Here is a 26564-nt window from a genome sequence, read left to right on the forward strand (position 1 = left end):
AACATTTCAACAGTGTGTACTTCACTCCCACTCAACATCTGGAGTTGGGCGACAGGCCTTTGGAATACTTCATCTGTAGAGCTTTTCAGAGTGCCCCAGATCTATCATCGCAGGGCCATTGAGGCTCATTGTGTGCATCCATTAACTGTATCTGTGGCAGACCTTTACAAAGGGCCAATCTGAAGAGGGTCACTGGTGCATGGGCCCCAGCCATCATAAATCTGGTGCAGACCAGAGATGAACCTCCCCTGTGTTCAACTGTGAGTGGTTTAATCAGTGCTACCACTTCTTGGGTGGGATGGTGGGGATCAAGTAGTTGATGGGAACTCAGGACACAGAAGGGGACAGAGTCCATAAAGCGTCACTCTTTTTTTTTCCCAAGTTCATAGACTAATGACTTCAGACTAATCATTCAGCATGTGTGCATTGCTTGAAGGTCAATTACATTTCAGTGTTGGGCAGTCCCAATACCCACATAATCTTAATGTACACATTAATACAAAAAAGACTGTCAGGAACTTTTCCAAATTTCCATTATCTTTGCTTTCAACATATTTTAATAGAGTGTCACAATTTGATGAGCCATGAAGTAAAACATAGTGCAGAATGTCTTGCACCTGACAACCAGAATCTTATGTGATGCTTCCATATGCAGCCCCTTTTAATTTGATAACCCCAAATAAAATTAGATAACCCAATTCTCTTCATATGTCATCTAATAAGTAAACATATTTCCTCTGTGGGTAATTTAACCTCTGTATAATTTCAGCTGTTCTGTAAAACAGGAGAGAGCATCATCAAGAAATACATCAGAAAGGTCACTGATAAAGTTGTGAAAAAGTTTAAAGCGGGGTTAGGTTAGAAAACAATATCCTGAGCTTGTTTTGTGCACTGTACCATCAATCATCTGAAAACGGAAAGAGTATTGCACAACTGAAAACCTTCTAAAGTACGGTCCTCCACCAAAACTGACTGACTGGGTAAGGTGAACATTAATCAGAGAGGCCAAGAGGTTCACTGTAACTCTGGAGCTTTACAGTTCAGGTGGGGAAATTGGTTGACAGGACAACTATTTGTCATGCACTCCACAAATGTGGTCTTCAGCGAAGAGTGGTAAGAAGAAAAACACTTTGAAAGAAAACCAAATAAAGTACTTTTTGTAATGTTTGACAGGTCATGTATTGGATACAGATAACATGTGGTGAGAATGTGCTCTGATCAAATTAGACCAAAATGTAACTTTTGGAAAAAGCAATATGTGATAGAAAACTAACACTGCAAAGGGCCTTGAATAATGAAAGCCTGAAGCTCATGTGGGGAGAAAAGCTGGTCAGAGTTGATAGGAAAATGGAAGTGGAGCTAAAAAGACAAAAAAAAGTAGTTTGCTTTATTTTGTTTCTATTATGTTTTATTAAAGCTCTGTCAAATTAAAACGACTTGTGCCAAAATCACAACCACCATTTGTAAAATTGGCATACATTGTTGCCTTGCTAGATTTGCTTTCCTGCTCTTGGACTGCTAAGCAGTATTCCAGAATGTTTTGGCATGCTTATAAAGTGTCCCACTAATTTGCATACCAGGCCTTGGGAATAGCTAATTTCTACATGCAATAGATCATTGTTTGAGTTCAGTTGTTCTAAGAAAAATCAGTAGGATGAATTTTCCTTAACACTCACTATCTAACAGTTTGAGGCCAATAATTTACATTTTATGGCTTTGCCTTTCTTTCTGCTCTGTACCTCCAGATTTGTAGGCATCTCAGTCAGCATATCTCCCACTGGAGTCTGTGGGTGTCCTCTTAAGCGAAATGAGCTCCTATTGGTCTTCCAAATGCCTTCTACCCACACACATCAAAACGCTCCCCTCTCATCTCCAATCGGTTCCTTGCAAATCCTGGCAGTCATTACAGTGTCTGAAACACAAAAGAAACGTTTCTACCTTAATACTGTCCCCGGGTGCACAGAGATGAAGAGCGGGTATTGGCAAAAAGAGAAGAGTGCCTCTGCAGAAGCCCCTGTCCTCCTCTTTTTTCACATTGTGAATGATCAAGCCTCAGAGGAAGATTCAAGTCAAGTGTTGGTAAGTCCGTGGCTTCTTTTGCTTCCAAACACTGCAGGGTTTTTGATTAAGTACCCAGGGAATTTCTCACATCAGTTATACAATTCATCATGTTTGGTGGTTGACGTCAAATAATGGTTTAAATAAAGCTGTAATGAGATCGGTAATAAACAAATGAACAAGATCAGGACTCTATAAGTATTGATGCTAAATTCAGGTTAACGGAATGTGGTCACCATACCAAATCTCCTTCCCAAAATATGTACTCCAACAAACATGTTTTATCACTGTTTTAAATCAGTCTTCAATCTGAAATTTGTAAATGCAGAACCACCAAAAAATAACCACCATGCACGCAGATCTTTTATGTGGTATTTTCTTATTTCAAGGAGTATCATGCAGCTGTCTTTCAACGTTATGCATTCCTTTGTTGTAAATTTACATCTAGGTGCATTTGCATTTTAAACATTTCTTTGCTACTCATATATACAGTAATCTTGTATCTCTGAAGTTAGTTTAAATTTTTTAATGTTCTTTTATTATTTGTTTATTTTTAGGAACATTTTAGCTAGCCAACCAAACTCTTTAAAATAATTTTTATGCTTGATTTGTGTTATTGTACTGTCTCATTTTTTTTCTCATTCCTCATTCTTATATCTTGATGTGTTCTTTTTTTTTTAACAATTAGGGTCATATTGTTTTGTGCCTTTTTTCCTAATTACTTTATTGAGATATTTTATGTAGGACCCAAGGGAGCTGGAGTTGGCTTTGCCTCAATCCAGGTATCTTATTAGCAAGTTTGGTTTTCAGACTAATCTCACAAAAACATTTCTCTAAATATTTATGACTTTCATAAAACTTGAACATAATAAATTAGATGTGTTTTATTTTAAATAAAGGACTACTTAATGAATTACTTTAAACTTTAATTTTATGCTTATTACCTTATAAGAACCAACATCTGTGAACTTAATTGTATCTTTTTTCTTTTTTTTTTTTGTTTTTATTCCTGCCTGAAAAAAATACATTTGAATTACAAATCCACTGTCTGGAAACTGCAGGTATTTTTGGCTGTTGTAGAAAAATTCCACATTTAGACAAGACCGCAAAGACACTTTTAATCTGCTGTAGTTGTCATGCCAGGCCTCTATATGGTACTGTGATTTTAACTTCTACCTCACAAGTTTCCAGCAACCCGTCTCAGTCTCCAATGAAGTTCTTATGTAACACATATGTGCAGCAGCTAGACTACACAAATTAAGCAGGACACACTTCAAACTGGTAGACTGAAGCAGTTTATTTGAATGCAAGTATATTCTAATTTTCAAAGTAGGCTATTGGTTACCATAGGGCTTTTATCCAGGGACAAATGTATTGTGAAATAGACTGATGAAGCTCCAAATTTTATTGTCATCACAATAAATGCCATTGTGATAACTTTGTATTGCCCAAACCTAGTGCTGGCATTGCTGAAGAGCATGTACCATTTCATGGGAACTGTATTTTTTGATGACTGTCACATCTTTTAGCATGATAATCTGCTCTACGGCAAAGCTAAACTGGTTTAGGAATTATTTGAGAAGCACAAAAACAAGTTTGAGGTCCCAGCAATCTGGACAAAAAAATTGCAAGCCAGTCTCTAATATTCCATTAATTGGCCAGGTTAATGAAACAGCTGTTCTCCAAAAGTTAAATACCTTCTTAACAATGACCAACCTCTTTCATGTCTTTCATTCTGGTTTTTCCAGACTGAAATATCTTGGGTTCCATACTGAACCCAAGATGCTCAATCGTGTGTTCCAGTCTTGTCAAAGAGTTAACTGACTTTTGCATAAGTACAGGCTGTTACTGTGTGATTTCAGTGGAACATTTGATGTTATTGATGGCATATTATTGAAGCGACTGGAGCTCTGTATTAAACGCTATGGTAAAGTATTTGACTGTTCAGGTTTTATCTAACGAGAGATTTCTTTGTGTCTTTGTGGAAAACATATCATTGCAACTTACAAAAATCACACTCAGAGTATCTCAAGGTTCCATCCCAGGGCCTCTCCTTTTGTAATTGTAATTGCAAAGGACATTTTCATAGTTAAAGGACCAATGTCTCAACAACATCATGAGAAACTCATCCATATATTTATCTTTAGTTCAATTGATTACTGTAACATTGTCTTCACAGTTCTGCCTAAACTATCAATCAGACAGCTGCAGTTGATCCAGAAAAATGCTGCTTGTGTCCTCACTAAAACTAGGCAATAGAGCAAATTACCCCAGTTGCAAAGTCTTTAGATTGTCTCTGTCGCTCAGAGAATGGACCTTAAAATACTTTTTTTAGTTAATAAATCACTGCATGGCTTAGCTCCAAAGTACATTAAACATCTGTTGTGATTGCATCAACTTTCCTCCAGGCCTCTCAAGCCTTCTGGCTCAAGTATACTCTGCTTCAACTGAATCGGATCCAAACATGGAGAAGCAACATATAGTATTTATGCTCCTCTAATCTGGAACAAAATTCCAGGAAACTATAAAAATGCTGAAATACATCTTTAACTCAAGGCTAAAAACCCATTTGTTTAGAGTAACTTTTGATTAATGTTAACTGGGACATGATGATGATTAATTGCAGTCTGTATTTCCAATGTTTCAAGACTTTCCTTTATTTTCACACATGTAATATTTCTTTTTTGTTTGATTTTTTTAATGTTCAGATCATCTAAAACACGTTGCAATACCATGCTTCTGAAATGTATGATACAAATAAACATACCTTCTCTTCCATTCCCTAAGATCTTACTCAACCTGTCAGGACTGTTTGGCAGTAGAGGGATACCAGCACACTATCAGGCAGGTGATCATATTATGTTTATTTGATCTAATGAAGCACCACTTTGATTAAACAAACAAAAAAAAGAGAAGTAGTGGGGTATTCTCGGCTGCTGATGGGGGGACAACTGGGTCTGTGTTCCAAAGCCCAAGGTGGAGGGGGCCCAGAACTTGATCCTCACAGTACCACATTATGGTCAAGAATATTGTTTTAAGTCAGAAAAATACTGCTGCAATACCTCAGCTATGATGGGAAGGTTTGTAACTCAAATCTAAAGAAAAAACATTCAAAAACCAATGCATGGAGCAGGTAGGAGAAAGGTAAGGGAGAAAATTTATCATGTCTTTAAATGTTAAATATTAATGAATTTTCTAATACTTCCAGAATGCCATGGGTCGGGGGGTCAGTCTAACATTATCCTGTTGTGCGCCCAGGCAAAGCAGTCAGCTGGCCTGGGGTTATTCATCCCAGTTCCGCAGCAGCCAGATTTTACCTTCTGGTGATGAGGAACATAAGTTGAATCAAATTTAATCTGTTTGTATAGACAATTATATTTTTCCCCATTATTTATTTCTTGTGTTTGTAACATTGATGACTTAATAAGAAGAGGCACAGGACATAAACTGCACAGGAATGAAGCGGACATTATGTTTCTGTGGAAATCAAAAACATATAAAGACAAACTCAACATGGCTTCCTGTTTGTGATTGTTAGGTATACAATTTAGGTTCACTCATGCATAACAATGTGTTTTATTAAATGGCAGTCATATCTGGTGTAGTTTAAGGAATTTCCCTGTGTGCATTCACTTGGAGATAAGATTATCCCTACTGGTGTACAATGGCTTATTTTACAGCAAGTAGAGATATTGTCAAAAGAGATTATACATGTAATCCCTTTTCAGACTCTCTTCTGTAAGATCCACAGAATATACATTGTGTGCTGAAAAAAAATGAGAAAACAGATTCAATTTTTTTAGGCTTAGCAACTTAAATTCGAATTACACTGCTTGCTTACATGCTGTTGTCAATGATATTTGGAATCTTTGTAAGAAAGCTGAAGTGATTCTTTCCCTATCTCTACTTCTTTGTGTATCTTCTTCTTTTTTCAAATAAAAATGCTGAGTGACATCTTTTCCCTCAGGCTTTTACTTAAAATGGACCCGCTATGAAGCTACACTGGGCTTCAAAAGCTGTACAGTGACAGGTCTGGGTCTCCAAAATGACACCAGCTACAGCGGTTTGCAAATAGAAAAACGAAAACAAAAAAAACAGAGAGTGAAACAAAGCAACTGTAAGAGTTGTAGTGAATGTAGGAGAGCAGACAGATAAACAGCAGAGACGTCTCAAAGAGGGAGAGCCCATCATCCAGCTTTTTTTTTGTTCTCTGCTGTGCTGGTTCGCAATGCCGTGCCATTCGCAATGTTGGAGCTTAGATCTAGAAATCCAGCAAAACAAGGTCATTCTGCAGCACTCCCACGCATCTCAGTTCCATGACAAGTTGGGGACACAGAGTGTCAAGAGAAAAATGTTGCCTTCTTTTATTTTTCCTTTTTTGTCACACTTTTAAATTTTAGTCATCAAAATAATTGTAAGAGGATAACCTGTGTAATTACAAAAGGTTGTTTTTAATTGAGGATTTTGCTCATTTGTAGGAGAAAACACTTTAAAATTACCCGGTGTGGAAAAAGTATTTGCCCCTCAACTTACTGCTGTGTGCTGGGTTAACTGGTATGTTTATATAAAAAATAGTCTGTTCAGGGATTTACAATTAGCTCCCTCTTGGAAGGTGAGAGGTCAGCGCTCTCAGCAGGCCGGGCTGAGAGCGCTGCTAAGATAAACTGACAGCCACTTTCCTTAAATAAAATTCTAGTTTCTTAATGTAGTTTTCTACATAATCTATGTATCTGTGCTGATGGTAGAAACATTTAATGATGAACAGATTTATCTTTAATACACCAATTAATACAGTGCAAACCACTTCAACAATTTACTAAACAGAACTACAAATTTTAAAAGACACCAACCTATTAAAAAACACACCATTAAGTAAGCAAATTACATATTAAGAAAACATAACATTAACTGAGCACAATTACAAATTAGAAAAATACAACATTAACATGGAAGTCATAGGTTCCAGTGAGAAACCTGAAACACTGCTGACTGAACAACATCACTTTTGACTTTAGAAACAGAAGTTATTCCTTTGTTTATAAAGGCCAGAAAAGAGTCACAGCCCAAACTACAAAGAAGAATGAAGCTAAGCTTTGTGGTATGTTCTGACTCTAAATATGCCTGGTTAGCAGTAACAACATTTGCATCACTGGTAGCATTTTCAACAAACAAGCTAAAGCCTTACATTTTGTTCATGTTAGTGTGTTTGTAATTTGTGGTTGTGCTTAGTTAACGTTGTGGTGGCTTTTTTTAATTTGTAATTGTGCTTAATTAATGTTATGTTTTCAAATATGTTGCTGTGTTTGTAAATGTGTCGCTGTGTTTAGTTAATTCTTGAAGTTGTTTGCACTTCAGGGCCACCGTAAAATAATCTGAAGAGATGATTGTTGCTGTTGTACTGTGCATGGGTGAAAACCAGGCCTGAGTGCAAAAGTGTGAGATGGTGTGACTGACATCATTGTTTGTAGGCCTAAGTGTTTTTGGTTTGGATTAACATGGAGATGTTTGCAATCTAAGAGGTTTCACTTGGAAGCTGGGTCAAAATGCCATTTCCATGTAAGTGAGAGAACAAAATATAACAAAATATTTTTCTTTCACCGTCCTGGTTTTTGTTGAGTTAACAGGGTCTGAGCTGTGAAGACTGTTTTACCCTACTTCATGGTGTCCAGGTCGAATTGGCTACCGTTTTTCCTTTGAAAAATTTGAGTCAGTTCTTGGCTTCCAAGTTAATGATAATGAACTTTATTAAAAAATGGACAATGTACAACTCAAACATAAATGCCACCATTTGACACATTTTACTAAATTATAGCTAAAGCTAATTCACATCTGCAGTCCTCTGACTAGTTATGGAAATGGATACTCAATACAACAATAAAACAAGACAGGATACATAACACTACAAATTGCTTTCCAATCACAACACATACACACACAATCTGCAATCACTGGCACACCCCCCCCCCGCACACGCACCACGCCCACGCCCACGCACGCCGGCACACACAGTCATGCACTTAATGTTTGCAATTGCCAATTTACACTGTTATAAAGCAGACATGCATGTTTAACTGTCACCGTACACCAAGAAATTAATTGGCATTGCTCATCCAATTATTGATTAATGTGTCCTAATGATGTCTCACTGTTTTCTATTTAAGGTACTAATGGACAGCAACAGAACCCAAACTTTGCATGTTGATTTTATAATTTCAATACCAGAGAATCTGCAGAAAAATAAATAAATATTACCCCTAAAAAGTAGCCTAAAAATGCAAAAACAGACCAGCATTTTCAAATAATTATGGCTAAAATTGCTACTGAAATAAATTAAATCAAAAAATTTTATTGAATGTTGAGCACCTCTTGGTGTTAAAAGGTGAAAAAATTTAACTAAAATTCTTGTGCACTCCATAACTGGTTGCCATATTCCACCCCTAATCAGAATCTATATTTATTGTGGTTTAGTCTGTATAATTGAGGAAAAAATTGTAGACATAAAGGCGTTCATGAGGCCAAGCAGCTTCTCATGACATTTGTAGTTTAGAATTAAACTGATGACCGCCTGAATAAATGGCCACCTCTTTTCATTTAACGCTTTCGCTTCCCACTCAGGAGCTGACCCAGTTGGCACGTCTGCAGTCACTGCACTTCATCACTGTGCATGTTCACACTATAGAGACAACAGCACTGAAAATGATTGGGCAGACTGCAGGCATGCTCTCTTCTTTGACGTGTTATATTGTTCTTGTTTGTGTCCATGACCGCTTCCAGTATGCAGAGAGTACCAATAATAAAGTCGCTTTAGATGTCTGAGCTCTGTGTTTGGGGCTTTGAAAGCATGAAGATGAATTATTCTTGTTGGCAGGCCTGCATAACTGCTTGCTTATAAACTGAAGCATTTATAGGTTTCTTAGTTTTGGCACCTCTATCCTCATCTGTCTTTTTTGTTCTGCTTTTCTTTTCGCAGATGAAGTGATGTTTAAAGGAAAACATCACAACATAACGCCAGGATATTTAGGAGAAATTTTGGTATGTCATTATCTTAGAGTAGATGAAACCAGTTTCCTGTCTGGTCCTAACCAAGCAATATTACAGAGCAAGACAAAAAGAACATGACTTTTAAGCAATAAAAATATGCTTTCTGCTGCAAAACTCGATGCACGGAAACACACTAGTGTGACACAGGAGTCGTAGACAGGTCTGCAAAACAGAATTCTCATGACATATTTTGCTGTCATGCCTCCTGCCTCTTATGGATGCTGTTAGTTGCTCACAAGATACCATTTGCTCTGGCATCAAATGTTGCTGTAGTTGAATCACAGTTTTTGCACCGAAGGACACCTTGTACATACCTCAGAGACAGTACCAGCTGTGAGAGAACAGGAGTATTTATGCCCTTGGGAATGAGAACAAGTTGGCCTTTAAATGTCTTGAAAAATATGTGAAAACAACGCTGCACCTTTAGAAGCTTCTGACAGGCTCATCACCATCATTTGAGTCAACCTAACTTGACCTACATAAGTCTGGTTCAACTTTGAAAACAGTTTACAAATGTCTCGGGGTACTACGTTTATCTTTGCGAACAGCAGCATATACCACAGAACTGTCAATTCCACACACATCTAGATGACATATGTGAATAAATCACATATACTAGGATAAAGGAGTATTTGAATGGATTTTATGTCTGCTCAAACCCAAAAGCAGCTAAACAATATACCAGTGCTCCAAAACTGGAGCACTGCAGTTAAAAAAAGAATCACATTTTCTATACATTGTTGCCAATGATTGATAAATAATCTAATTGACATGTGTCAAACTCAAGGTCTGTGGGCCAAATGTGGCCCACCGCAGCTTTTTATGTTACAGTTTAGACTCCAAATTACATGAATAAGTCCCTTCAGTTTTTCAACAAATCAGCAAAACTCACTCAAAGTTCACACAAAATCTACAGATTCCCAAATTTTGGGGGGATTTTTACCGCAATTTTTTCTCAAAATTGGCCAAGAACATTGGGTTTACGTGACTGTTGTCTCAGCCTTTCTTGATGTCAAGTTATAGTCTGTGATTCATACAGCAATTAATAAAAAGTCACATTTAACATCATACATTAGCACAAATATAAAAATAGCACAACTGTCCCTTTAAGAACATTCAGATTTTTGATATGGCCCAAAATAAAGATGAGTGTGACACCCTTGATCTAATTGTTTTGGTATTTGTCTTAGACATTTTCCTATTAAAAAATGAAACACAAAATTAAATCAGAGCAATAAAATGCATTTTGTCATTGTATTTATTCAAAAGACTAAACAGCAATTTGAAGACTCTCACAAAGGATGCCCAAGAGGGCAATATACATCTCAGACCAGGAATCGATCTGCACCAATTTCTGCAGCAACTTATACAGAAAAAAAAACCTGTCTGGTTTCACTTCCTCTTTCTGTGAGCACAAAGGTCCTTTTTTCCTAAGTCAAAACAGAAAATATTCACACCTCAAGGGTCAATTATTGCAGGAATAATTATTAGTTATGTATAGATGTATCTCCTTGAGAACTCTTGAAAGTGGCTTTAATATACAGTACAATGACTCCTTGCACACTGTCAAATCTGTTACTACAAAAGCTGAAGATACCATGGTCAAGCTATTGTATCTGACATTTTAAGGCCAGAACTCCAATTCAAAATTTCTGGTTGTACTTTGAGAAAAGGACCTGAGAGTGAAGATGTCCTGCATCCATTCTGGCTGAAAGAATTGACCCAGCAAAGATGCTGTTGGAATACTGACACAAATGTCTCTGGGTTAGCAAAAATTTGTTTTTCATTCTTGTACTTTATTTTTTTCCATTCTAGACATCAAGATACATAGGAACTTAATTCAATATTTGTATTATGTCGTCGTGTCACAGGTTTTACTAAATTAATAGAATTTTATTGTTCATAAATCACGTTTCATAATCTAAACCTATGCAGCAAGTCTGGTTGTTTTAATTTTACAGCTAAATAGAATAAGTGGAGTATTAATACATTTAGATGTATCTACTAGTTTGGACTTCTTTGAACTGGTTAAGACAATTTAGGACTTGTGTACTGTATGGGAATGTAACAGTGAATGCTGCTGTCTTCCACAAAATTCTGTCAGAGAATGCCCACTCATCAGTTTGTGACCTTAAGCTCAAGCACACTAATGTAATGTAGTAAGTTTTGGAAACACCCTCTGAATGATGATGATTAAGCTTTTGGATTGGCCTATTCAAAGTTTGCACTTGAATCCAATTGAGTTGCTATGATATGACCTTAAGGAGACTCATTTTGAGTCTGAAAATCTTGAAAAGGACCTAAATCAGTTTTGCAAAGAAGAATGGGTCAGAATTTCTCCACAGTGTCGGGTACTGCATACACTTGATGGCATTTGATGCCACAAAGGTGGCACAAGTAATTGTTAGTTTTAGACGAAATTACTTTTTCATATAATTCAATTAAATTCACTTAGTGCCAATTTACACCAGATCCTGTTACAATGCACTTTACAAACATGGAATTTCAATTCAGTTACACATACATTCCAATCTTCACAAAGAACTTTATTTATTGCAAATGTAGTAAAACATGTTTACAATATTAAATATGGTTATGTGTTTACAACACTCATTATCTCTGAAAGACTGTTTTTTAGGGTTGGTATTCATGCTAGTCAATGCTGAGCAGCAGTCCTGTCTCCCAGCTTTGTGAAATGGCAGCTATTTCAAATGTATTTGTGTTGCCAATGAGCAAGCAGCGTCATTCCTGGAGTTCCTTCAAGGGCAGGTATGTTGACAATTTAAATAGCAGCTTAGCTGCAATTTTGAAATGCTGAAACTACATTTAAATTACCTGCTCTCTGAGCTTATTTGGTTATTTATAATGTTCCGAAAAGAAATGTAAGGTAAACTTCTCCTGTTTCACTTTATTCCATTTACAGTTACAGAAACTTTCTGGTCCAGCTAACTTTCACGGTACAATGGAGATGAATTGGAAAATAATAATCCAACAGGTTTTTCAAGTTTTTACCTTTTTTCTTCTTATTGAGAGCTGAAGTTATTCTATTGTCTGCTGTACAGTACTTCAGATCTGTTATTGATTTTTTTTTTCTTTGTTAAGTTTTCTCTTCCAGCAAATGTATGTTGGACGTAGGTTTGTCAAAAACCTTAAGTCATCCAGAAACCTAAACTTCAGTTGGTAAATTGTTATTCACTGCTTTGCAGCATGTCCAATAAATTAAGCAGAATATTGGGGGTTTTTTTTGTTTGTTTGTTTTTTCGACTAACTACAAGCTTGATCTGTTTAAGATACCATAAGATACCAAATTGCTTCAATTAATAGAAAGGATCCAACTATAAAATGTGTCCTGTAATTTCCATTGCCAGTGTATATTGTTTTTATTTTTTCCTACGAATTTCTTTAATGTCATGCATTTTTGGGGGGTTTGCATAAATTCAGCTGCAGCAACATGCAGCAGAACTACATCAGCCCTGTTGTACGGAGCACCAGCTGGTCTCTGTGTCTCTCTGTGGGTATTTGTTTGCTCACAATAAAATTTTTCCATGGAATAAACAAGTTGAGCAGGGAGTCCTCTCACTGTTTCAGGAGAACATTCTCCTTTGTGCTGTAAGCCACTTTTACTCTTTGTTCTTTGTGCTAAAAATACTCACTTGGACAAAAACGGGGAAGGAAAAAAAAAACAGGAATTAAAATTATTCTGGTAAAAGAGATGAATGTTGTATGGAAAAGTTATTGAAGATTTCTTATAGCTTTAAAAAGAACAAAAAGTGTATTTGACTTATAACTTTAAAAGCTTTTTAAGTATAAGCTTCCGGTAACATTTCTTACAAAGCTAGAAATCAGTACTGTATAAGCATCTTGTTTAGTGTAGAGGTATGTCTTTTCACATTTAGAGTCTGAATTGTTGTGACCTTTACAAAATACGTCAAGTTTAGACAGATTTAGTGAAGAGTGTCTGTGTAGGTCCAATGTTTGTCTAGTCTACTCTAACACGTGAATATTGTTTAATCTAAGCCATTCCAAAGGTAGCTCTGGTTCTTGACTCATGTCCTGTCAACAGATTTTCCCACCGAAGTTGTAGTTCTCTGCAGATCCTCCAGCTTTACTAATGCCCTTTTGGTCAGGTTTAGTCAATGGTTATATCTTTGTTGTTTTGCAGTTACATTTTTTCGGAGGGATTTAAACTTCTCCACAATGCTAAGTCTGACCTGTCTGCTGAGCTCTTTGTTCTGCTTGTAATGTGTAAGTGTTTGATCACTAATTTTCTTTTACAATCCTCAGAGGCCTTTCGTGGAACAACTATACTTGAAATAATATGGTGCACTGGATTTTATTTGGAAGTATCAGATTAAAAGGGTCCTTAATACAAATGCAGTCAGGTCAGCAGTCAGGGGCTACTGTGAATCTCCGTATGTTCGCGTGCTTTGATTAAGGAGTTCAAAAGGACACTAAACCAGGAGTAAAGCTATCCCCACTGTAAGCCGCCCTGCTTTTGAAGCTTGTCTCTATTCAGCACTGAGGGCAAAGAGTGAAATCAAAAAGTGCAGGCATTTGTGAAAACGTTGATCTGAGGAGGAATTAGCCCATACAGGGTAAAAACTAATTTAACATCATCCAGTCACGGTGCAAATCTGCTTTACACCTTCTGAGAGCCGAGGAGTCAACTTCAGCAGAGTGGGGGAAAAAAACAGTTAAAGCTATTTATTAAATTATGGGAATTTGTCAAATTAAATTTTAAAGTCAAGCAGACAAAGGGAATCTTATAATTACCAGTTTATGACTGCTTACTGTTACCAGCTGACATTTGTCAGAGCTGACTGATGATTAGTAGTTCTGCTTTACAGTAAAGAGCTGTTATTCACTCAATGACATTTTACAGATGTCAAACTAATAATAGGGTGATTAATGCTCAGTAAAATTAATGTTTACCCTGTAGTTTTTTTTTACAATGTGTGAGTGAAAACTGATGTTCTTTGAACTGACTAAGCTTTGGAGTTTTGTTCCCCCCACTTGGCTGATGGCTCATCACTCTGGCTCTGAGCCATCCGCATAAATGGCTGACTACAATGGAGTCAGCAGACGGGAAAGTCAAGACAACCTAGTGCCCTCTTTTCTCCTCCATACAGACAGATATGTCGCCAACACCCTGTGTAATCAGCTGCACATTGATCTGAGAGCCATCTCCCCATCAGCGCATTTATAAATCACTGATCACGGAAGTCCTGCGCTGCATTAGGCACAAGACACCGTAGCCAATTTGTTACTGGTTGCAAAAAATGATCCGGCTATTGTGAGAATTTGGCCAGGAGGGACTGAAAACCATAACGACAGCAGGGTGATGGGATGTCAAGTGTTTAAAAGCATGAATAAATCTCGAGGCTTTCACTTGTTTCTCACAATGCCCTCCCTGCTTTGACTTGCTGTTTTGCATATTCAATTTCACAGGAAAATAGACATATCAAAAGTATTTCTTAGGAGTGAGCAGCTGCTAAATGTGAATGCTTTGCTTAGCCGTTTTCAGCTGTGATAAAGAAAAGTTAGTGAGTTTGTGTGTGAGTAAAATTAAATGAGGAAAATAGATGGTCTGGGTGTCTTTTAATGCGTTTCCATGGTTTATGATTACACATCCTATTGTGGAGCAGCTCAGCCATTCATGCAAGAGAAACCACAGCAAGATGAGAAATGCCTTGTGAGCACTCACAGGCGGCAGAAAATGACATTGAACATTGGCGTACAAGCTGAAAATCCCCCGCTTCGCTGATATGCATCTTTTGAGAGGAAAGGCGATCATCATTTTATTTTATTTTTTTGTCTCAGATTTTCTCGCACCATCAACCTGTGCCCTCTCTGCTAGCTGTGACCACACTGTCAGGGGCTGTGTATGCACGGAGACTAATAGCAGGAATGGGTGGGCCCTGATAAATGAGAGCTGATGAATCAGAGAGAGAACAATATCAGCTGGAACGGAGGGTGAGCTGCTGGAGAGATATACGGCTGAAATCTACAATAAAACAAAGCAACGGGAGGCAGCACAATGCCACGAGAAAGCATTTGTCCTAGAAGGATTTATGTTTTTCCTTTTTTAGTTACTCTTAAATGTTCCAGATGATCAAACAAAGATAATAGGATTAAATCCACAAAGTAGTTTTCAAATGATGATTTCATTTACACAGTAAATACAACCACCCAAGCCTTCTTGGTCCGCATGAAAAATTATTTACCCGTACACCATATATCTGGTTATGCCATAAAATTGCTGGATGCTTTCTGGTGGGATTTTTATGCAGAGATCAGATTTCATGGTTTCATCAATTCTAACATTTCGCTCAGGTTCTGACATAGAAATACAGCTTCAAACCATCATACCACCATCATCTTGTGATCTATCTTATCTATCTTAGTTTAGTGGCCGATGTAAAAAGAAGCATTTCTTCCAAAAATGTTTAGCTTTTGTTTCGACAGTCCATGGATTCCACTGACTTCCTGGATGAGTTTCTGATATACAGTTGTTTGTAGACCAGCCATTCCTTAAAAGCTTCTCATCTGTTCTGTGTTTTCTACATTTGTGGACAATGTCTCACTCTGTAGTTCTCTGTACTTGCAACATATTTTTTTTATCAAGTCCAGAGGACCCCAAAGTCTTCTGGACACATCAATCCCTCATCAAAAGCATACCTGAATTGTTGCTTTGATTCTGTCATGCATGTTTGAAGAATACTTGAGTCCCCCATGGCAGACATTCAGAGGTGCCTAAACACTTGCTCATACAAAGTGCCACCAAAGCTCCTCCTTGGAGCTGCAGCCTCCAGTCGAGCTTCCACTCCACGCGACACCACTCCCCCGATATGCACTCAGATCCACTAGTGGCAGCAGCAATTGACAAACACCTGGTGGAACTGTGTTTGCTGAGCTCAGCATACAAACTACTTCTCAGTCCAATGCTTCTAAAAACAGTTTTAAAGGCATAAAGAGAAGCATTGCTGTGATGACACGCTGAAGGTGGAGTGTCTCGAGGAGTTGGCACTTCTTAAAGAGATAAAGGCAAAATTTCAAGGCGTCAAATTTCAAAGTCAAAATTCTTTTAAGTCACTTCTGATATCATTTTATAACAACTGAAGTTTAACATGGTTACTTTATTGTGCAATAAATGGCACTATGTGCTTGAAAAATGCATAATAATATGGCCCCTTTAAAAATGGCCTTCTACACTGATAATCTCGGTGCCTGAATTTTTAGATACATTTAAGACTTCAAAAGTGGTTGCAATTACGTTCTCAGCTGCAGACAAGCTACTTTACATTGTTTTTTTCCTCAATAAGTAAAATCCTCATTTGAACTCAGACAATTTTTGTGTGATATTAAAACTGAAATATTTTTAGTGTGACAAAAAAATCAAAAAATCTTTAAGGGCCAAAATGCTTATTCAAAGCACAGTCGATCAAGGCTGGATGGAAGAAAAGCCTGATTTGAAGAACAAGCCTCCTTTCACTCCTTGTGTAGAGGAAATGCAAACACACTGGTCTAATATTACACTTGGAGGACAGCTGTGTAGAAATCAAATTGATTGATTTTACACAAGTGACTGGGTCCATGCACAAATGCATTAAAGAGTGCATGTGCCCTGGTAAGCACTCGCTGTCATCCAGACTACTTACTTATTCATTCAAAGGTAGCATGCAGGGGTTGAGAATTCATATGAAATATGTTCTTGCTGCTCAGGGCCAGAAATTTCTATCGATGGCCTGGGCGGCATCCATCTTTTCAAAGTCCACCAAAGGTCACAGGCAGCATAACTCAGAAGCTGGTTTGCATTGGATTCTGGTTTGTATTCTGCATGTTTACCGACACCCCCACCCTCACCCACCGAGGCTGGGTGGCTCTCTCTGTTGTACTTGTTCAGCCTTCTACGCACTCACACTTTCTCACAGACACACAGGCTGGGGAGCCGAGGATGGCTGTCTTGTAAATCTGCTGCGGTGAGGAGTCGCCGGTGGAAGCATTGTTTCACAGTCAATAAAAGTAGCCCTGGGGTGCTTGTAAGAACAGGCAATCTGCAGCCATTTTCCCCTGGAGAACATCCCTGGAGTGCTCCGAGCATTACGAACCGACTTTTTCCTCACATTTGAAGTTAATATTTTGAATAAAACCTGGGAAAATAATAATAAAAAAAAGAATATCTACCAGCACATATTGTAGCATCTAATGAAAAGATAGAGTGAGCATCAGAGCCAAGTTTCACTCTAGGAGAGGCAACAAAGCACAGAGAGAGCCAGCAGCTGATAACACATTTATTATTTATTCATCGTTTTGTATTACTGAGGTGTTCGCTTTCTTCTTTTTTTTCTTTTTTTATTATTGTGCAGTTTGTATGTAGAAGGTATTCACAGATATTGGCAGAGCAAAATGGTGTCATTCCTACCCGACTTAATTAGCTTGGCAAATAATTTTCTGCCTATTTAAACATGCTTGCCGTTTACTATTTTTATCCATTCTTCAGCGAGCTGAAATGTGTAAATGAGACACCGTTTTGTGCAATTATATCACCCGACCTCACTGCACCATCTTGCAAATACACAACGAAAACATGCCTCTCACACAATGGTCATTAATTACGGCTCAGGCTGTCAATTTCAATGATTATTATCCTCAAAACATTCCACATTGTTCCTTAATTTCCTACGTAATGCTTTTAAGCAGCACTCCTGACTGAAGCAGTTTCCACTCTTGCTTTATTACAGACTCTCCCAGCACATATCTATAAAAGGCAGAGAGCTGTATGTTTTCAGTGCGGATTTTGAGGGAGGTGTGCAGTATTCGCCTTTATGTCGTGGACTCTCTTAGATTGCCGGCATACCTTCGGGGATAATCCATGTTGTGAAATTGAAGTGGGGTCCAGGAATATCAATTCTTTCTCTCCACCCTCAGCAGGCGGAGAAAAAGAAGAAGAAAGAAACAAGACCTGACTGCCTGGCGGATTTGAACCAGTTGGGGCAATCTCAACATCATGATGACAATACAGCAGGGCGGGAGATCTCATAGGCGAGTTACAGCAGATGGAGTTTTAACCATGCACTATTCTGATGCTGAATTTCTTTGCATTTCCAAGAAAAAGTTTAGCATTTAACACTGACATCAACAATAAAAGATTCTCACATGCAACTTTTCTTCATAAAACCATCTCATTGGTCAGCGTTTAAAGGGAGTGTTTCCATGTTTTAAGGTGGAATCTGTTTTTTTAGCCAGTAAAACATCTTTTGTGAGATTATCTTTTCAATTATGTTCTGGGTTGCAACACATTTCACACTGAACCTATTTGGTATGGGACTGCTGGATAGTAATCACAAACCTCTCTGTAACCTGAAGAAAGTGACAGTGATATGAACAGTCACAAAGCAGACTGCACAAGCTCGATGCAATTTTAAAATGAGCAGCAATTTGACAAATGTTTTCTTTAGAAACTGAAGCCTACATAGCAAGTCCTTTTCAACACAGGCCTGAACTTTTTCTAGTCCTGCTCCAATTTATACAAAGACCAAGGCTGCATGAAGAGCTGAAGGTAGCTCCCACTGTAAGCCAACAGGGAATTTAGAAACAGTGAGTTTGGTGCCACATTATATCCATCGACAGCAGTGTTGACATCATTTGCGTAAACACATACATTTGGGGCATGTGGGTGATACAAGTAATTGCCTGTAAAAGAGGGACATACAGTATCTTTACCGCCATTCTGTTGTAGAAAGTCACTGGATAATGTTCTCTGCGGGAAAGGTGACGCAGGTAGGTAGGAATAGTTTATGTACAGTTGAAACCAGATGTTTACGTACACTGAAAAAAAAAGACACAAACAAATTTTTTTCTCAGTCTGAAGTTAAATCAAACCAAATGTTTCTGGCTTTAGCTTAGATAGAATTATCCAAATTATGTTCCAGATGAGCTTTGTGACCAGGTGCATTATCCTTCTGCAGGCAACCACCAGAAAACGGATATGCTGACGCCATAAAATATGGAACTGGCTAGCCTCAATACCAAGGTAGGCTGTGCATTTATAGATGTTAGATCAGTACTGAGGGGCCCCAACATGTGGCAAGAAAATATCCCTACTGCACTGAAACTCTAGTTACAACCTAATCCATTCTACCTGATATAAGGCAGGATGGATCAATACTGATGCATCATTATGTTTACATCAAATTCTAACCATACAATCTGAATGTCATAGTTGACGTGGTGAGCATTCGAGTCAGGCAATACCTTTTTACTCAAATATATTACAGTTTTGGTCAGCCTGTGTGAATCAAAAGCCCAGTTTCCCGCTCTTAGCTGTACTTCAATGTTCTGCTGCTGTTGCTCATCTCCTGTTCATGAATATTGCAGAAGGTCAGCAGTTTCTGAAATACTCAAGAAAGCCTGTCTGGCAGCAACAACCACTTATTGTCAAAAGTCATTGCGCCCCATGTCTGAGAGTTGCTTTAAACTTCAGCAAGTTTTCTTTTCCAGACCTGGATTCGGAAGTGCATTAGGTTGCTGCATTGGATAGGCTGATCTGCTATTTGGGTTATCATGCAATTAAACAAGAGGAAGGTGACTGCGTATTAAAATATAATGGTATGTCTCTTCTCTGGAGGATATTAAGTATTTGTTAGGGGATCAAAGTACTGACCCTTTGCAATTATATCAGTTAATCACTCGAGGCATCATTGGAAGTGAGTATTGAACAGAATGACTGAGATTGTTTTCCCCAAGTTGTTCTCCGGTATAGCCATGATGTCTAAGTAAAGCTAATTTGTCTGTGAACGTAACACACCTAGCTAGGGTCCATAGATGGGGGTATTTACAAAAGTTTGAAATAGCTAGCTTAAAAATGGACTCATACCTCCCTCCTGATATGTTGATCAAATTGCCGACTTTGCCTGAATTCACACCGTGATTTATGTCACTATGTCATAAACAGTGTTACAACGACATGCTAACTATGTTTGTTTTGTGCAGGAAGGACATTTTCTCCATGGTCACTAATGGTTAGGTATGTACCGTCTCCATATATTTGAGAAGCAATATTTGATATTGTTCTACACTTACTTATAAAGTATATGAACATTAATCTTCATACCTTGTAAAGTGTACGCTGCAAACCCTTGATTACACTTAGGGCTGTCAGCCATTATGAGTGACTGCTGCTATCTATCACCGCCATATCTCTCCTCATTAAAAGTTATACAACAAAATGACAAGTTTGGTTTGCATCCTTACCAGTTTGAACAGCCAATGGCACAACAAGCTGTGACCATTTTAAAAAGGGAAATCAACTAAATAAAAGTGACATTAGGCCACCATATGTCTGTCTTTTGACAGGCTTTACAGGAGTGGATATGTTGTTTTGATGTATGTCATGGCAAAGTAGGCAGAGTTCGGAAGAGTGTGATGTCATGTGCAAAGGGTTAGAGAGTAGAAGTACCTGCCACTGCTTTGATGCCCAAGGAGTAGATTCACTATGAAATTGACTCCTTGGTCAGCATTATCTCTATCAATCTTAGTGATAGTGGACAGCTGTACTGGCTAGTCCATGGAGATAGGTCCTACCACACCCATTATCCCCTTACAGCTTGGCTCAGAACTGTGCCATAGATTCATAGCCACTGTGTTTTTTTTACCTGCAAGGAAGGATGGTAATTGCTAATACTGCTAGTATGTCCACCTGTATTCAGAAAAAGCTGCAGTGAACACAGTCAAAAACAATGTCTATCTTGACATACTATGTGTCGGATGTGTAAATAATCAATTTTATTAACCAAGGAACTAACATTAGCATTGAAAACTGTCTACATCCGGTGTCCTCCCGAAGTCAGCTGGGCATGATCTCAGAAGTTTCTTCTTGATATCATCCTGTATCATCTTCCACATATCAGTAAAGGTCCTCCTAACCTCCACTTCAAGATAGAATAAATGCCCTTTAAAAATGCAATGTAACCCATTTTTTTTCTGGAGCAATAGAAAATGCTGTGAACAAGAATGTACCATGAGGAAATACTGGTAAACTAATAACTCCAGGTTAAATATTTTTAGCTATGACTTCAGGGTGTTGGAAATGTGATCCACATATATTTTATTTTCCATTTTCACTTTTTGTGTGTTCCCCAGCTGCTGCCTATTGTTCTACAATGGACAGATGTGTGTAATTTAATAGCCCCCATTCACTCATCTAGGCCTCACAAAGCAAACAAGCAGATGTCTAAAAATGTCAAACTACTTCTTTAATGGTGCACAATCTACTCAAAGTATGTGCTGCTTCAGTGCACACATTGGAAACTTCATTAAAATGTTGAATCACTAAACACATGTCTGCTGGCTCAAGATCAAAGCCAGCAAAAGCGGTTAGTCAAAAGTTAACCCCTTCCATTAAGTGAGTGGAGACAAAAGGAAAGACAAAGGGAATTGCTTCTGTTTGAAAACCTCAAGGTAAAATGGAAGTGGCTTGATTGAGCAAATGTGAATCAGCTGCAGAAGAAACAGAACCTGGAGGTCAGACAGTTTGTTTTTTCCAACATTAAGTCTCGCTCTGCAGTGTAACATTTTGTGTCAACTATAGGAAATGGAGTGCAGAGCTGCACGCACTCTGAGATAAGCTCTGCACACCACAAGGTCACTTCAAAACAAAGGTTCAGTGGCTCTCGAAGGAGTTGGATGAGGATTTTTAACAAAAACACCAGCTAACCAGAATTTGCTCAGTCTCATTTTACTTAGTCTTTCACAATTGAACATGACTAAATGCAAGAGAACCTAAAAGCCTGAAAAGGAAAGAGGAAGCAGGGGATTTTCATCATCCAACAACTGAAATGATTTCTCCAAGTGATTCTTGTTTTCTACCCTAAGAAAATACAAATGGAAGTATTAAGAGGCAGCGTTGGGATTAGCAGACAATCTTCATCTTGAGGTCAAGTCTAATCTGACCGTGCCCAACTGAACAAATCCCATATAGCAGACAGGTCTGGGATGAGTTTGTTTTCCTCAAGTTTCTGCCCTTGACTGGGGAAATAATGTTACATCTTCAATTTACCGCTTAGTTTATAGCCCCAAAGCAACAAAACTTCCATGCAAAGGTTTAAATATTTTGTTTCGTTTCCTATAATCTCTGCAAACAAGAAAAAGGTATACATGATTATCGGCGCCTTTGGCAAAATGTCCTGCGGAGAGTCATTTTTATGGAAAGGATATTGTTCTCTGCTTCTCAGACTACACAACTCAAAAAGTAATTAAGCCTCTGAACGCTGTGTACAAGAAATAAAGAAACGGGGGCTCTTAGCTCCAAAATCAGCATTTTATTTGGATGATTGGGGATCAGAGATGTATAATTTGTGTTCCAGTACACACCAAAACCTTTTCCAGTCTTAAAGCTGAATCATTAGTCAGTGCCCATTAGCATGTTACCCAGCCCACTCTCCCTTTTTTGGTACAAATTCAAATGTTGTGCTGACAAGATCACTACTTTGATATTTTTTTTGTCATTTTATTTTTTTAATTTCTTTTTTTATACAAAAAAAAAAAAACAACAAAAAAACTTTAACTTCTACACATGTAATGTCACCCAGAATCGCATTTTTTCACTTTTAAATAAATTTGGGAAACAGTTTTTTTTTTTTTCTCAAATTTTTGTTGTCATGAAAAGATAAAAACATGCAAACATTTTTTATTTCTTATCCAAATTATACATGTACAAGTTTGGAACTTTTGTACTGCTTCATAATACTACATCCAAAGAAAAAAAAGAGAAAGTAAAACAAAACAGTATGTACACACACACACACACACACATCTTTTTACAGTGAAGTAAATGTTGAAAATATCAGATCATGACTAAGGCAAATTAAGTGTACATAGATCAGATCAAAACAGTTTTTGTTGCATTTGTAAAATACTACATCACCTCAAAAAGAAAATAAATTGAAAAGGAAAACAAAAAAAATGCTACAAAAGTGTGATTTATAACTCCCTTTATTTGCAATCAGCTGCAGGATTTTAATTTTTTTAGTGAGAAACGCTAAAGGTCTAGCATACTGTACAGTGCTGCTCTTAATCATTTTCCTTCTTCAAAACAGGAGCATTGGGTAATCAAAACAAAAAAGAAAAGAAAAAAAGCACGTAGAAGCATACCAGAGTGTAACATACTTTGTTTGAAATCACTCCAAAAGTCAGTACCATTAAAGCCTTGAACATAAAACTAATCATTTAGATCCAAAAAAAATGTACAAAAAGGCACATTATATCCCAGTGCTTCTGTACTGTGAAATTCAAGTTTAACTGAGCGCATTCAATACCGACAATCTGAGTGGTGACAGTCCACCGAGCGTTATCTCCCCACATCCTTCATACTTGGAGCACAGGCTATGCCTAAGCTTTCGACAAGCGTATGTATGCGTATACTACAACAATAAGCCTAGGTTGGTTGTTTTTTTTTTGTTTTTTTGTGTTTCGTTTTTAGAAAAAAATTCTGAAATCAATGTTTATTATTTGTATCTTTTCAGTCACAGTTCTATCACTCTCATGGGAATATCAGAAGCTGTTATGTGTCCTTCAACGGGAAATCTTTCCTTCGTTTTTTTTAAAAAATCGTAACTTTTTATCCGTCAAGGTGAGCCTGCGTCTCCTAATCGTCGCTTCCGCCATACATGTCTGCCAGTTTTCTGAAGCGAGGGCCCCAGTCGTTCAGATAATCGTAGTCCTGGTCGCCCCCGCTGCTGGAGGAGTTGAGCGAGCTTAGGGAGCCAGCCGTGGAGCCGCTGCCCTCGTAATCGAACACTAGCAGGGAGTCGTAGGGAGGAGCAGTGGGGTCATTGTCAGCTGCCTTCAGTCCCTTTGCAGAAAAAAAAAACAAAAAAAACAAACATCAAGATTTATATTTAACATATAATGTATGAAAAAGAGTCTCCTTATCACTGCTTGATATATCAACTAAATAATGCCTGTTTTACCCCAGTTGACACAGCCAAAATGTTTTTTATTTGCGAAATACCAAGACAAAATCGTTAAGGTATTTTATTCCAATACACTCACAAGCTTATGTACATTTCCTTAATATTTGATTTAACTGCTTTAAAACTGTATGACTTGGGTTAAATTGTTTGGTTATGTCTCCAAAAGCAATTTCTTAAATGTTTCTTAAATATTTTCACACAACCTTTCCTCATGATACCATCGATTATCACAGCACTAGTCCATAAAGCACAAACACACACAAGCAACATAATGTAAATACATCAATTACTGTGCTGTTCTCAGATTTCAAACTCGTCAAAATTGTCTTCCAAATGTCATGAAAATCATTACAATCCAACACTTCCAATTTCCTTTTGTCATACCACAAGACATGTCCCATTTAGTTCAATTAATGGATTCTCCCTCTTAATGTCCTTGAAACTCATATTGGTGTGGAAATCACTGCAGATGCTGTTCTTGCTATACAGTTTTTGTCAAAACTTGCTTTTTTGACAAAAGCTAGTTAATCTGTGCAACACTAAACCATTCGTCCCAGCACTGTAATGGCTTGAGAATTCCCCCTGGGTTTTTAGTTTTGCATAAAACTGTGGGATCTTTAGGCATCTGGAAATTAGGCATTTGTTAAATTCCGATAGTAGTGCATTTTAACTCCTAATTTACGTACAGTAATACAATTTTAGATGCAGACTAGATAAGCTTGGACTTCAAGTGCTTATTTTTGAAAATAAAAAAAATAAGCATTCTTCACATGAGCCTTAAGCTGAACTTGTGGACATCTCAGCTGCTGGATGTGAAGATAAGACCACAGAACCGCCTGCACCAAGGATTGAGGCCACATAAACATTGCTCTCTCTCAAGTGCTACTTCTCACAAGCCAATTTACCGTAAAACCTTTCAGCGGGTCTCTCTCCACTTGTTTAAGAAATGAGGTTCTTGCCAAGATTCATCAGACTCGCCTGCTCCTTTGAGAGCCCTCTGCTTTTACTCAGATCATCCTGATGTTTCTAGGATGTAGAAAAATCTGTTTCTTGATCAAAAGCATGACTGGCAGCTTCAGATGCCTGGTAGAATTTTTCTCTCTCTCAATAGCCCTTGTGACTGAGCCCCTTGCCCTCCTCTGCCATGTCAGTATAGCTCTGATAGGATGTCATCTGCCATCTAGCTCAAAACATCTTTAATATTTTATAGATATCCAGCTCTGTAAACCATAGACCCAAGCAAAGACGAGGGCAAGTGGGTTGTTTGCACACACATGCGCATATCCAGTGTCATCTTGAGGCTCGCGGTGATAGTTGGGAGTGGTTCTGTTTTGAAGATTGTACTTGACATTCCCAGAAATCCTCATAGCAGCACCAGAGGTCCTTATGGATTGTTATTGATTTCCAGCCTCATTCACTAACAGGACTCTGGAGTCTTGATGGATTGCTAATCTAGGAGTTGAGGTGTGCTTTGGCCATGAATCACTTTTGGATGCAAGCCTGGTTTCTCCCTCTTACCACTGGAACTGAGGACACTCGACAAATAATATGTGAATTAAAAGAAGTACATGAACATAACAGAAATGAGGCCTCAGCTCATTGGGCCTTGTCAAAGATTTATGGTTTCCGCTATACAGCCACTATAGTGCTGAAATGCCCTCAAATAAAAGATGGAGTGTATTAAAGTGCCTGGGCACTTAGCCATTATTTTCCACTTGTTAGCTTTGGTTAAGTATTTGCTCAGGGCTGTGATGCTTATCATTTTGTGAAAAATATGACAGATGGATAGTTCATTTCAATTACAACCATAATAGCTCTGCAGGATATAGCCCTCTCCATCTAAAAGTGGCAGTTTCATAAAGTTAGTCAATAACTGAACTCGGCATTCTAATAAAAGATTTCATTATAACAGAGTTATTCCCTGTTGTAGAAACAATCACAGCCCGTAAGTGTGAAATCATAAACTGCCCTCACATTTTGGAGCAGCTCCGTCCTGCAGATAAAGAGAAGTGTAATCAAAACCACTTCTGCCATAGAAAACCTTGTGAGAGCTGAAATGAGGCACTGTGTAAAAAAACTGAGTGCAATCACTTCAACTTCTCTGCCTGTGTACACCTGTGAACTACAGAGATGTGAGCAAGTTTGCGCTAATGTTTTTAATTTTGTTCTCCTCTGAGACCAGGCCAAAAGTTGACTAATGGAGTACTATTTGTCCAACTAAGGAGTTAACTTCTTTATGGTAAACATATGTTTGATTTTTTTCTGTCCTAATTTAATTAAGAGGCCTGAGCTCTGAGGGAATGTGCACGATTCAGGATTGAGATGAGACACTCTCCCCCTCTCTTCCCACCTCCTCTTCTTCTCCCCTCTCTCTTGGCAGGCAGCCCTATCAGTTAGGTCATTCCAGCTCAATGAGTGTGCTGCAGCTACCATGACTTCGCTTTAGGAGCTGTCAATTTTGAGACTCTAGACCGACCAACATGGGCTGGTTCA

At 38.0% G+C, this 26564-nt stretch overlaps 1 protein-coding gene across 1 annotated transcript in view; it reads right to left on the reverse strand.

Moving 5' to 3' along the window:
* Positions 1-22398: 22398 nt before the first annotated feature.
* cdh2 (cadherin 2, type 1, N-cadherin (neuronal)) overlaps positions 22399-26564 on the reverse strand; it is a 78400-nt gene continuing 74234 nt past the window's right edge. Inside the window, exon 16 of the mRNA XM_028020798.1 lies at positions 22399-23950. Coding sequence (XP_027876599.1) covers positions 23744-23950 — 207 coding nt within the window. The 3' untranslated portion in view covers positions 22399-23743. The remainder of the gene's footprint in view (positions 23951-26564) is intronic.

Source organism: Xiphophorus couchianus, chromosome 6 (assembly GCF_001444195.1).
Source record: "Xiphophorus couchianus chromosome 6, X_couchianus-1.0, whole genome shotgun sequence".
Taxonomy (NCBI): Eukaryota; Metazoa; Chordata; class Actinopteri; order Cyprinodontiformes; family Poeciliidae; genus Xiphophorus; species Xiphophorus couchianus.